Source organism: Diabrotica undecimpunctata, chromosome 8 (genome assembly GCF_040954645.1).
Source record: "Diabrotica undecimpunctata isolate CICGRU chromosome 8, icDiaUnde3, whole genome shotgun sequence".
NCBI lineage: Eukaryota > Metazoa > Arthropoda > Insecta > Coleoptera > Chrysomelidae > Diabrotica > Diabrotica undecimpunctata.
Window position 1 is genome coordinate 2,704,228 of NC_092810.1, and position 13,575 is coordinate 2,717,802.

The window sequence follows — 13,575 nt, forward strand, 5'->3', positions numbered from 1 at the left end:
GAATGACTTTCTCTTAGGAGATAGTGGATACCCTTGCCGAAGTTACCTGTTAACCCCATTTTTGCAGCCCAGAACAAATGGCGAGGAAGCTTACAATAGAGCACAAGTGGCCACAAGAAATCCTATAGAAAGATGTTTTGGGGTACTAAAAAGGCGTTTTCCTTGCCTGTCTATGGGCCTACGGGTAAAATTAGATACAGCCATGAACATTGTTGTGGCTTGTGCTGTATTGCATAATATAGCTCTCAATCACAATGACAACATTGATGATATAATAGATGTTGAAGCTTCTATTCCTGAGGAGATGTGTGAGATTGCTGGAAGAAATGAGAATACAATTATGCGTTCATCTCTAGTAACAACTCATTTCAATAGGTGGGTACATAAACTTTGAAAACACAATTTGATTTATTACTTATATTACTTTATTCACATAATAAAATTTTTAACTCAATTTACTATTTTTATTGGGAAATAAGCTACAATTCTACTTTAAAACAAGTTTATTTAAATATTAAATATAATTATTAATAAGTCTATAACATATAGAGGGTACATCATTTAAGTTTTTAAATAACATACATATGAAGTTTTTTTTTAAATAACTATTTTTGAATAAAGTTGTCCCAGGAACACAACTCAAAAATATTGACAATATCATTTTAAAGTCATCTACTTTAAAATGTATAATATATGTCTGAATTGTCTACATGAATAAGTTATATAAAATTAAATTTTTATAAGAATTGTTCAGCAAGTAACAAAAAACATAATTTGTTTAGTTTATTAATGTTTTGTATTTTGTGAACGCTTTCTGAAGTAGAAATCGAAATGTCAAAACAACTTGTTTTAAAGTAGAATTGTGGCTTATTTTCTAATAAAAATAGTAAATTGAATTACAAAGCTACAAGACAAAATTTTTATTGTTTTAAATTTTCATATTGTAAAGTTTTTATTTTTAGTTCTAAATCTAGGATATTTTTTTTTTCAACTCATTACTATGATTAATTAATTTTGTCCGTTTTTCTATAACTGCACCCTCCAATTTTTTTTTATAAAACATTCTTTTTAAAGTTTCACTTCCTAATTTTTTTTTTTTTTTTTTAGATAGCCTCTTCTTATTTGTTGTATTTGGCAGCACAGCAGATGTGGATGGTGCTGCAGAGGAGCACTGACTGCCAGACAAATCCCTGTTTTCTATTTCTTGAAAATTGTTAACCTCTACTTCAACATCTTGTGTAACTATAAAAATAAAAAAAAATATAAATAGTTTTGAATTGAATTACTTAACCCATTAACAGCTAAAGGTGCGTCTATGCACCCTGAACTGACATATTTTATCAATATCTGCATATTATTGTGCTATCATACTTTGCCACAATGTAACATGTATTTGTCACAAGATAAAAACAAGGGATTTAAGGGAAATCAGTCTAGAAATAAATTTCGATCAATCAAACAAAATATTAATTTGTGTGATAATACTCAATTATACCAAGATAATAATTTTGTCAAACTTACTCCTATCTTTGACATGACGAATAGAAAATTTTTACAATTTGGTATATTCGAACACAACCTTTCAACAGACCAGAAAATGGTACTATATTTTGGATGTCACCTATGCAAGAGTTCATTCGGGGACCTATGCAACATTTACTAGTTGATAGTAATAACTCTATTTTAAATGAATATCTTAAGTGATTCAAGGTCTGTTTTTTGTAACATTTGTAAATAAACCTGTTGCTACTATGTCAGTGAAATATTGCAACGCTGGTGAATTTAATTCAGTGGATCAAAAATGGACGTTTAGTTTAGTCCTTAACTTTTTCACATAGCACCATCTAGTATAATGTATATCAAACAAACAATGGTATATTAAAATCTATTGAGACAGAAAGAGTGGTGACATCTAGTGACTGTCTCAATTAGAATCAAACAAATTTATACATTGCGTTGGCTAACTAGTCCTATTTAAACAATGCTAATAATATTTATAGAGATATTAATTCTCATATTTTGAGTTTGCTTAAATTTTGTTTATCAAAAGATCTTTTTTTTTTGTTTGCCTGTCTATAGACAGGCATAAGATCTGGCTATGTGTAACCACTTATCATCCTTGTTATCAGATTTATTTTTGATCAACATAGAAATAAATAATATCTTTAACAATCAAACTTTAAATAATAATCCAACTAATAAAATAAGTGAATAAAAGGGACTTATTCAAACAACACCAAGTCGACATAATTTAGTTTACCTCTGAGGTCCAGATATAAATAAATTTAAAGTTAGTTACCTTTATTTAAATAAATTAATAAAATAAGGACTCACCAGATGTGAAAAAACCAGATGCACTGTCACAACTGTTGGATAAAGGTTGGATTTGATTGCCAATCAAACCCAACATTTGTGCCCCTACATCTGTGAGACGAGGCTTAAATGTGCCACCACCTGTTGCAAGTATGTCTTTCTGAAAACAATTCATTAGTTGGGTTAAAATCAAAGTGGTGGAAGTCATATTCTTGAGATGATGTAAGCCCTATTTTATAATCTTGATATATACATAGACCTCTTCAGAGAAAAAGTGGTGTAAGTTTTTACTGTAAATACTTACACCACTTTTCGTGATGAAAAGATGTTTATTTATCAAAGTTATAAAGCAAGACTTCCATCATTTCACAAATATGACTTACGCCTCTTTGGCTTCACCCTCAAATACTAAACTTCTATTGTCTCAACACTAGGTTAGTTCCCATCATGAAATTAGTTTTATTGGCTTATATTTTTATAAAAATATCCCACTCAGACATAGTGTAATTCAACTGACCAGGTGTTAAGAGCTTTAAATTTAAGTATACCTACTTTGTCTGCAGTTTGGTCTCTCTTTAACTGGTCCAAAACCTTCTGGTCAGTATATTTTTGAATCTGAAATGTAATTAATCCATATAGCTCTAAATCAACCGAAAGTTTTATACACTTACATTTTCCTCTGCTACTTTTTGGCGAGTGATCCTTTTTAGGTTAAGATAAGCAGTGTTCAACTGCTTTGGGGTTCTGGGAAATTCAGCGCTGACATTAAATTCCAGCGCTATTTTTTCCCAGGTTTCATTTTTTTGCGCGGTAGACATAGCATTGGTACATTTATTTTCAATTATATGCTTGTATCTGAAAACAAAGATACCTACAATTAGAAATTTGTTCTCTAAGTAAGACAATTTCGTACTTACTTTCCAATTATATCCAACAGCAAACATTTCTCCCTCTCTGTATAATTTTTCCGTGGAGGATTTGCATTGGGATTACTCATTTTTAATATTAATTTTATAAATTATGTTGTTACTACGGAATACAGATTCAAATTTTTTGGTTATTTATCGAAAATTTTGAAGGATGACAGCCGATTGTGACAGTATCGATACCAAATCGTATGTCAGATAATCGATTTTCTACGATCATGTAATTTTAAGATGATCGACGTTTCAGAAACTGGTCACTGGTTAACAGTTGATCAAATCTAACAGCTCGATTAGATGATCGGAGATTTGAATAACGTTTCGGAAACCGGCTGTTAGTCAATCGTTAAACGTCATAGAAAATAATCTGACGTAATTGTACGTTGATTAAAAAGATCAAAAGTTATTAGAAAAATGTTATTGGACTAATGGACGCAGTTTTCGGTAAAAAAGTTATAGTTTTGAATTAAAAACAGCAAAGAAAGCGGTTATTTACTTAGATTAGTAATGGAGTTCAGTATATTCAACAGAAATCTATGCTATTTATGCTTTTTGTTATGTACAGTGACTATAGTCCTTTTCCATCATATTGATAGCACATTATGTATGCAAATCCTCGACAGGTCAAAAAACCATAGGCGTCACCCTATACTTGTTTTGAAATAAATAAAAAAAATTAATATTTTAAGATGCCGTCAACAATTCATTATCTTTTAAAAAATCTTCTGTAAAATAAGTGTCCACTAATCTCACTATACCTTTTTTGTGCGTAAAAAACGTCGGTATATATGCCACACGATTATTGTTAATTATACACGGGTGATTAACGAGAGAATTCAATGTTTCACGAAATAAATTAATGTAAACAGTAATTTAAAGGTGATTATTGTTTTGTGTACAAGTTATCGACTGACACAAAAAGAATACCTTCTTTGAACGATTACCTGGAATTACTGATAAGGCTTCACTTATGATAGTTTAAGTAGTTTTTATGCCACATTACAGCTTATGCCAATAATATAAATTAGAAATTGTTTGCATCTTCCATTTAGTTTTTAGATGTACATTGTTCATGTCTTACCTACCTACCTCCCGGTTAAGTGTAGTTTTAAAGGTGCCTTCAGTCTAAGAGAGAAAAATATAATATTAAATGTACACGATGCACTTGTACATCAACGCCCTTTAAGTAATGTTCGTGAAATCGTTAACATGTGTTCAAATATGACAGGGGTTGGAGAAGCAACAATTTATAGATTCCTAAACGAAAGAAAAGGAGGAACTGTTTCATCTCCCAAGAAGAGTGGAGGGAGTAAACCTTTGGAAATTGAAGAAAAACATAAAAACATGATAAGACGCAGCGTCCACTCATTTTTTTTTTAACAAAGAATTTCCAACATTGGAAATCCAAACATTAATTAGAGAAAACGAAGAGTTACCAATCATAAGCAACAAGAAATTATGGGGACTATTGAGAGAGATGGAATTTCATTGGCAAAAGAATAGAAGAAAATCCGTTTTAATTGAAAAAGATTACATTGTATGTTGGAGACGAGATTATCTAAGAACTATTAGAAAGTACCGAGAAAAAGGGAAAACAATTATTTATTTGGACGAGACTTGGCTAAATGAAGGTCATACTGTACCATATCTATGGGTTGATACAAATGTGAAAAGTTCCCGTCAGGCATTCATCGAAGGTGTATCTACTGGAATAAACAATATTCCCGTTGGAAAAGGACGCAGACTCATAATAACCCATATTGGAAACGAATACGGTTTTGTCAATGGTGGATTATTAAGTTTTGCCTCAAAATCAACCAAAGATTACCACGAGGAAATGACTGCTGACGTTTTTGAAGAATATTTTGAGCAAATGTTGGATTTAATTCCAAAAAATTCTGTCATAGTCATGGATAATGCTAGTTACCATTCAAAACTAGCAGAAAAATTGCCAACAACGGCATGGAAAAAAGGAGAGATAATCGAATGGTTGGATAAACACGCAATTGAGTACAAGAAGAATTCGACAAAAAAGGAATTATTACCTATTGTAAGGCAACATAAAGCAGCTTATAAAAAATATATAATTGATGAAATGGCATTAAACCGTGATGTAATTATTTTACGTTTACCCCCATACCACTGTGATCTGAATCCGATAGAAAATATATGGTCCCAAGTAAAGGGTGAAGTCGGACGCAACAACAAAACTTTTAAATTAGAAGACTTACAACAATTATTAGAACATTCCTTATCAAAAGTAACTCCAGAAAATTGGAAAAATGCTGTTAGTCATGCTCACAAGGAAGAAAATAAAATGTGGAATTTGGATAATATGACTGATGCAATGCTGGAACCGGTAATAATTAACATTGGAGTTGAAGATTCCTTAGATTCTGAAGAAAGCAGTGAATCTGAAATGGAATTTGATTAAAATAATATTCAATTTTTTACAAATCGGCCCCTGTTACGGCCACAAATTATTTTATATATAACCAATAAAATAAACATCTTACATTTCTTGCAAATTCATTAGTACCTGTTAATCTCCATCACTCCGACACTGGCAACTTTATTTAGGGATTAGTAACCCTCAAAACTATTGTATTCTATTCTGCTTCAACCTTTATACCTGGTGGTCATACTCAATTTAAAATTGTTTTCCTATATACTTCTGTAAACTTGTTGACAAATATCTATTTTTCATTGAGTCACCCTTATCAACAGTTTAGGGATTTGCATACATAATGTGCTATCAATATGATGGAAATGGACTATAGCAAATAGGTGTTCACCAACACTTTAACAAATTATGACTAGGTTAAATTGAACATTTTGTTTGGCAAGTCTATTGTTTGTTGCCAAATCATTTCATATTGCCTGTTTTACAAATGCTTCATCGAAACATTACAACGTTGAGTCGTCACAATTGCTTTCCTTTTAGCAACCGTTGTAGATGGCAATACCGAAGGTATATTGGACTCTTTTAATTTGGTTTGTTAAATGAACCCTTCCACTGTGGGTAAAGATTTAGTATATCTTCGAACATCTTCAGAAAACATGTATTGTTTTTATTTAAACATATTGTACACATCTCCAATGAAATTGACTGTATGCACTTAGATCAGTTGTCAATTTTTCTAAGTTCTAAGATATCCAGCATAAACAATAAAGCAATTACGTAATTATCATCGCTGTACAATTGTAACACTACAATAATCCTAAATTACACGGAAAATTTAGTATAAATGGCAACGAGGGAATGTGACGTACATCGATTTTTAATTTACGTCTACAATACATGCTATTACTTGTTGTTTTCGCTCTTTTACTGGTGGATTGTTCATAAATTCGTTAAGTTATGATATTTTGAATCGAATTGAAGACTGTCCACTCCCTCTGTTATAAATAGAGTGCTTTGAAGTTAATTTGATTGGAGTAGTAGGTTACAAAAGTTAGAAAAATAGAAATGCCATTGAAAATATATCAGATGCTACGGTTTGATCTGCTTCGAGTTAACTTTTTGTTTGCTTATATATTTTGAGGTGGGTCTGACTTCTTTCTAATCCATGCTAACAATTTTTATTAGGGAACAATACTTTTTCAATAATACTCATTTATTTGACAGTGTTTTTCGATACTTCTTATTTCTCAATCTGCCAAGACAGCTCCTACTATCAAGATCTCTTTTGTTACAGATTAGGGGCAATGGACAGCTTGCATGTAAGTTCTCAACAAACAGGAAGTAAAACGTCCAGTCGTAGCGCCTCGCCTTGCAGGCCCAGAGAACAACAACAGCAGCAGCAACAACAACTACAACAACAACACCAAACGTACCATCCGCATCACACGAAAACTCTGAGTCACGGATCAGTGGATAGTTCGAAGGTAAGTGTTTCAAAAATACGCTTATTTTATGTTGTTAAGTGCATTATCTGTCGATCTGCATATATTTTTTGACTTTTGACGTCTTGACTGAGTAATTGAATAATTTTAATCCAGGAGAGATTTTTGTTATGTCTGTATGGCTTATAGTTTGTAAATTCAAAGGCAGGAAAATGTTTTTTGTCATCGACTATTAAGAAATCTTTTAGTGAAAATATAACGGTAAAAAAATGCAGGTGTGTGGTTTAAATTATTTCTTCATAACCATGAAAGTGTGTTTAACCTAGATTAACAGACTTCTAGAGTTCGGCGATTCAGATATTGTGTAAGGAATATATACAAAAATTCTGATTTTTGTATGCAGGTGTGAAAAGGTCGGTTTAAATTATTTTTGTAGCGACGAATCGGTGCCAGAGATATTATTTATATAATATTTTCTTAAGATATGAAATGGTCTGTGATTTATGACAAAAACAACGAAATTTCGACCTTTTTGTGGTAAAGATACGTTTAAAAAGAAATATAATGAAGGGAATTAGAAGCCCCTTCCCATATCACTTGGCCCACGTATGGATTTGCAGTTTAAGTCGATTATCATAAACAAATTATACTCTGCATGTTTTTATAAGTTCTCATATTAATTAATATAGCGTTTTTATTAATATTTGTTAAAAACATTACCCTTATGGTTTTTATTTATTTTCAACAGTAAAGAAAAAAACGGGTGTGGCAGTCCAGTGGGACTACCGGTAGAAGTTACACTTCTATACACGCATTCGCCGTTACAAATTTATTTGTTAGACAATCTGCACAATCATTACATATTATTATGTAATGCTATAGGTAAGACATAGCAGAAAGAGAAACAGAATTAATAACAACTTACTAACAATTAATAAACAACATTTGACCTGTAATAGGAGTATAGTAAATGAAGGATTGAATCAATATTTTGATGAAAATGTATATTTTTATTTTCATATATGTATGAAAGGAGTTGAATGCAAAAATTTTTTTACACATACTCTGCAGTAAAATTCATTGTTTATTTTGTTATTAATATAAAAAATACACTAGAATACAGTGCAACATAATTCAATATAATAATACAATACAAATTAAAATGCAATATTCATAAGTATTTAAAAATGACAATAATATACATAACTTTTCTACTTACGCATATGTTTAATTTACCATGTAATAATATTAATAAAAAAGTCCTGTCCGACAGGGAATCGAACCCCGGTCTCCCGCGTGACAGGCGGGGATACTAACTACTATACTATCGAGGACATGACACAAACGTATTTCAAAATTGACAGTTCTGGGTCATACAGTGACTTATTGAGATTAGTATTTTGAAATATAAAAGACTAATATAGTTATGAACATTTAATAAATAATACAAAACATATCACATAAATAATAATATTAATAAATATTTAATTATATATATTATATTATATATATATAATATATATAATATTAAATATATATACAAAAGGAACATTTTTATATTGGAGAGAGGAAGAGAGAGAAAATATATCTTCCGTCTCTCTCTTACTCATTATCTTACATATGTAATGATTTCACAGATTCACTCCCATACAAATTTCCAACGTGGAGCGCGCGTATAGAAGTATAACTTCAAAAATATCACCAAACGCTATGCATTCACTTATGTCAACGTACGTTGATTTTTCATAATTACGTTAAATCCAGAGGTAGCTATGGAAAAATGACATCAAAACAATATTGTCAGTTAATGTCAAATGTATTTTGTAGTATTGTAATGCTTTTTGGCGTTTGTGGATTGTACAATGGGTCGAGGTAAAGTTATCGATGAGAAAATTTGTTCAATTTTATTATTAGATTTTTAATTCTGGAAAATTCAATTCGAATATCGTGAATATGTTGTAATTGTCACGCTATAGTGTAAGAAATATAGTCAGAAGATACAAAACTATAGGTTCGGTCGTGAAAAAACCTAGAAATGTACGAAAAAGTAAAATAACCACAGCAGATCGAAGGGTTTTAAGATGCATTATAGTGAAAAATCGACGAGCAAATTATATGAAGTTAAGAGTTTTATGGAGTGGCGTTATTGAAAGACACGTTTCTAGATCACCGAGAGGCCTACAAATTAGGATTTGGTACTTACAAAGTTCCATCAATCAATTTTCTCGTCAATCTAACATTGGGCCAACTGATATGGGAAGGGACACGTATACCACATGTTTTTTTTAACATTCGAAATTCAACAGTCTATTTTAAAGACCGTTGTAATTTTCTGCAATAACAACTGTGCTATTGAGTATAAATGTATAAATTTTCATAGGAACTAGACCAATAACTTGACACAAAAGTCCCTTGTAGATAAAACATTTAACCACGCCGATTTTCTTATGATTGCGGTATGTTTTTCCACCCGTTGTAATTTCAGACCCCCGTTTCCATACTGTTCCGTAATTGGGAATTGTCGTGCTCAATCTAGCGCAAATAATGTTGGTCGCATTCGAGACTGTGATTTCGTGGAGGATTTCCAACGGTTAATCGATTCAGTCGTCATAATAGGATTTTCCTGACCCCGGTCAAGGAGCCCATGGAAATGAGACGCTTGGAACTTGTTGCTGCAGCGTCTTGCATGCAGGGCCGTTATTTTCGTTTAATTAAGCTATAAATAACAAAGCCGTCTTCCATTTTACCGTCAAAGACGGTTTGTCGTTAGTTCTAGGTAAGCTTTTGAGTTGTGCTTACAGTACATTCAACCAACTTACACTTCTAAACGATTAACGAAATTCGCAGAAAACCTTTCTTGTAGTAAAAGGCACGGTAAACTGCACTGGTGTTCTCCATAATGTTTAAAACTTTGCTAAATTTTAGGTATAAAATAAATATATGTGTCATTAACCCATTGTTCATAGTTTTGCATATTTTGTTACATTTTTTTTTAATAAATAGTGTTCTTGCATAATGTTATTTAACGTAAATTTCTTTTACCTACTTGTTTAATAATTTTTTTTCTGAAACAAATACTACCGTGCTAAGGATAATTTATATTTAAAGTAGATATACATACTACTATAGTAGATATACAAACATATCACTTTTAATTTTTGTAAAAAAATACTTCGATGTAAACTAGAACATTTTGTCAATTTAAATAGTGGTGGTTAGATTGGCCATGCCTGCTGGAGACGAATGCTGAGAATACCATGGGTGGCCCGAAGAACAAATGAATCCATACTGGACCAGATAAACATAAAGAAAAGACTAAGAACACAAATATCAGAACAAATAATAAGCTATTTTGGACATGTGCTTCGAAGAAATGGTCTTGAAAAACTTACCATCCAGGGAAAAGTAGAAGGCAAAAGAAATAGAGGTAGATCTCCCACACGATACGCGGACCATATTGTTGCTACCATTGGCGCTCCATTGTCAGAATGTGCTAGAATGGCAGAAGATAGAAAAACGTGGAGGAACATTGGGAAATTTAGCTAATACCTTCATAATATCACGATACCTGCATCAGGTTAACGACTAAGAAGAAGAAGATTGGCCATATGTCTGTTAGAGTGTACCGTTGTTGGGACGTCTGCATTTACGGATTGAAGTTAGGGTTTTGGTAAATATATTGTAACTTTTTATTTTGATAAAAAGCTGAAGCTATTTTCTTGTGGCATGTTAGAGTAATTACTATTTAAATGGGAATAAGCCACAATTAAAGGTTAAAGTACGTTTATTGACGTTTCAATTTCCACTTCGGAAATCGTTCTCAAAATACAAACATTAGTAAATGTTTATTAAACTACTATTTAGGCAATTGTGGTACTTCTACGGCCCCCAACGATTTCTTTTTAACTATAGTTTTCTTTTTATGCTTGTTTTTTTTCGAGTTCCTCTTCTATTTCTTTCTCCCAATTAACTTTACGTAATGTACTTTTTATGTTCATATTTTGCTCTTATAAAAGAATATAAACTCGAATCATTTTGGGGACGCCTGAAGTTGTCTGGGAGATTGGCTTCATATACTGCTCTGGCACTTGAATTACTTATCTGCTGTAATGATACTACTTGCTCGGGAGTCCATGAGTCTAAATTAACTGATTTTACTTTCGAAATGTGTACTGCTAAGTTTCTGTGAATACCTGCACATCGAATGCATAAAAATACACCTGTAGAATCGCAATCTACACAATATTTATTATCTACATCCCTTAACAGAGAGTTGAGAACTGATTGGCATTTATCTTTTTAATTACTTTACTTTATCTTTTTCTGGTTTGAGACTCATTTTTCCTTTTTAATTGTTTATAAACACATAAAAAAGTTCATAAATGAATTTACTAATGTTTGTATTTTGAGAACGATTTCTAAAGTGGAAATTGAAACGTCAACAAACGTACTTTAACCTTTAATTGTGGCTTATTCCCATTTAAATAGTATTTATTTTTATTTTCACATGAAAGTACTTGTACTAAAAATAAAATAATTGTGGGAAACATTTTTAAACCATCTCTAAACCTTTTTTTCAAACATAATTAAATTACAATCGGCATTCCTAATGAGCATTAGGCTAATTTGCTTAATGTGTTTAGGATCTTTGGAAGCGTTTACGTTATATTTTACCTCTCAAGCACAACAGTTAAAAAGTTTCTGTCATATTGATCTAAACTCAGTATATTGTAATTCAAACGTGTAGTTTCAAGTGACCATCATGCCTAGACGTAAGATTGATGAATTAATTGCAAATGTGCATAAATACTTTAGAATGGAAAGAAACAATGGTGGACCTTTAATGTCATTATTACGTATAAATCTACGCGTTTGTGACGCACTCTGGATAAGTAAAAGTAAGCTAATAACTGTAATGAAGATTGTCAGAGATTCTCAAGAAGATCTTACTGTGACTGAGTACCACGAAGACAAGAAAGCAACTCGTAAAAATTCTAGGAGCATTGACTTACCTGATGGAGAAAAATTTGAGATTCGCAATATTTTGTATCGAAGGCGTGAAAACAATCAACATGTCAGTGTAGATACTTTTCTGGCCAAAATATGAGAAAGACAAGTTTCTGAAATTAAGAAGACTAGCATATATAAAATATTGAGATATTTAGGATTTAAATTCAAAAAAGAAAATAATAGGTTACTTTTATGCGAAAGGAGTAGTGTGGTTCACAAAAGAATTAAATATTTGAGAGAATATACTAGACATAATCTGAAAATGCAACATTCGTATACTTAGATGAGACATGGATATTTGCAAATGGTGGAATTAAAAGAATTTGGCAAGACGACACCATAAAATCAATAAAACATACAGATAGCGAAGGCAAAAGACACATCATTCTTCATGCAGGAGGGAAAGAAGGCTTTATAGAAACCGCAGATTTGATTTTTTCTTCAAAATCAAAATCTGCTGATTATCATAAAAACATGAATGCAGGTATGTTTGTTAAATGGCTTGAGGAGAAACTGTTAATTAGTCTGAGTGAACCATCCGTTATAATTTTAGATAATGCACCTTACTATTCGGAGATTTTGGAGAAACAACCAAAACAGTCGTGGAACGTACCGAGCATAAAAAATTGGTTAGTTAAAAAAAATATCACTTTTCCGGAATACGCATTCAAATCAGAGTTACTGGAAATTTCGAAACTGCTACGATTAACGCCATATCACTGCCAGTTTAATCCCATCGAACACATCTGGGGTATATGTAAAACGTATAATGATAATCACATTGGATGTAGTGGATACAGTGACTAGAGAAATGTGGCAAGAAGCTCTTAAAACTGCAATTCTAGAAATATGGCCCAAAACTGTAAATAATGTGAAAAATTAATAGAAGAGTGGTGGATACGGGAAAATAAAATTAGTGAAACTAATCCAGTGATTATAGATTTACATAATGATAGCGGTAATGAATTTAGCGACGGTGATGATGATTTATAAATTTAAATAACCAGTAAGTACACTATTATATAATTGGTTTCAAATGAGTGTAGAGTAATAAATCATGAAGTGTCATAAAATTTGCCTGAATTTCGGTGTCGTCATGGGCGTAGGCAAATGGACGGATGTCAACTTCGTCGTCAAAAATTGATGTACCTCAAAATATCATATTTTGGATATTTTGTGATAACCAATTTTATTTAATTTTTCGATTAACTTATTCTTCAAACTCGTATTCCATTATATGGTCATTAAAGCTAATTACATTTTTATTTATAAAAACAAATTCACTTCCTTACTGAACGAATAAAAGCATTAGAAGAAACTGATAAGGGTATGACGCACCTCCTAATATTACTAAGAACTAAAATAAATCAACATGAAGACTAATAACGCGTAATGAGGTTTTACTTACACTTTCATTATAATCCCTCTTTTATTTTATTATTATCATTCGACATTCGACATTCGAGTTAGTAATTGTTACTAC

The 13,575-nt window shown here is 31.6% G+C and overlaps 2 protein-coding genes across 5 annotated transcripts in view; one reads left to right on the forward strand and one right to left on the reverse strand.

The window, feature by feature from the left end:
• Dmtn (transmembrane and coiled-coil domain 2 protein Dmtn) overlaps positions 1-13,575 on the forward strand; it is an 87,603-nt gene that overhangs the window by 19,694 nt on the left and 54,334 nt on the right. For all 4 annotated transcript variants that reach the window (XM_072542333.1, XM_072542331.1, XM_072542332.1 and 1 more), the window contains exon 2: positions 6,935-7,124. In XM_072542333.1, the coding sequence (XP_072398434.1) occupies positions 6,945-7,124 (180 nt within the window). In that variant the 5' untranslated portion in view covers positions 6,935-6,944. The remainder of the gene's footprint in view (positions 1-6,934; positions 7,125-13,575) is intronic.
• Positions 2,305-3,369, reverse strand: LOC140449183 (myb/SANT-like DNA-binding domain-containing protein 3). Its single transcript, XM_072542339.1, has 4 exons — positions 3,231-3,369; positions 2,985-3,168; positions 2,866-2,928; positions 2,305-2,473 (listed from the first exon to the last, which is right to left on the reverse strand). Exons 1-4 carry the CDS (start codon positions 3,308-3,310, stop codon positions 2,315-2,317), a joined length of 486 nt encoding a protein of 161 aa, XP_072398440.1. The 5' UTR covers positions 3,311-3,369; the 3' UTR covers positions 2,305-2,314.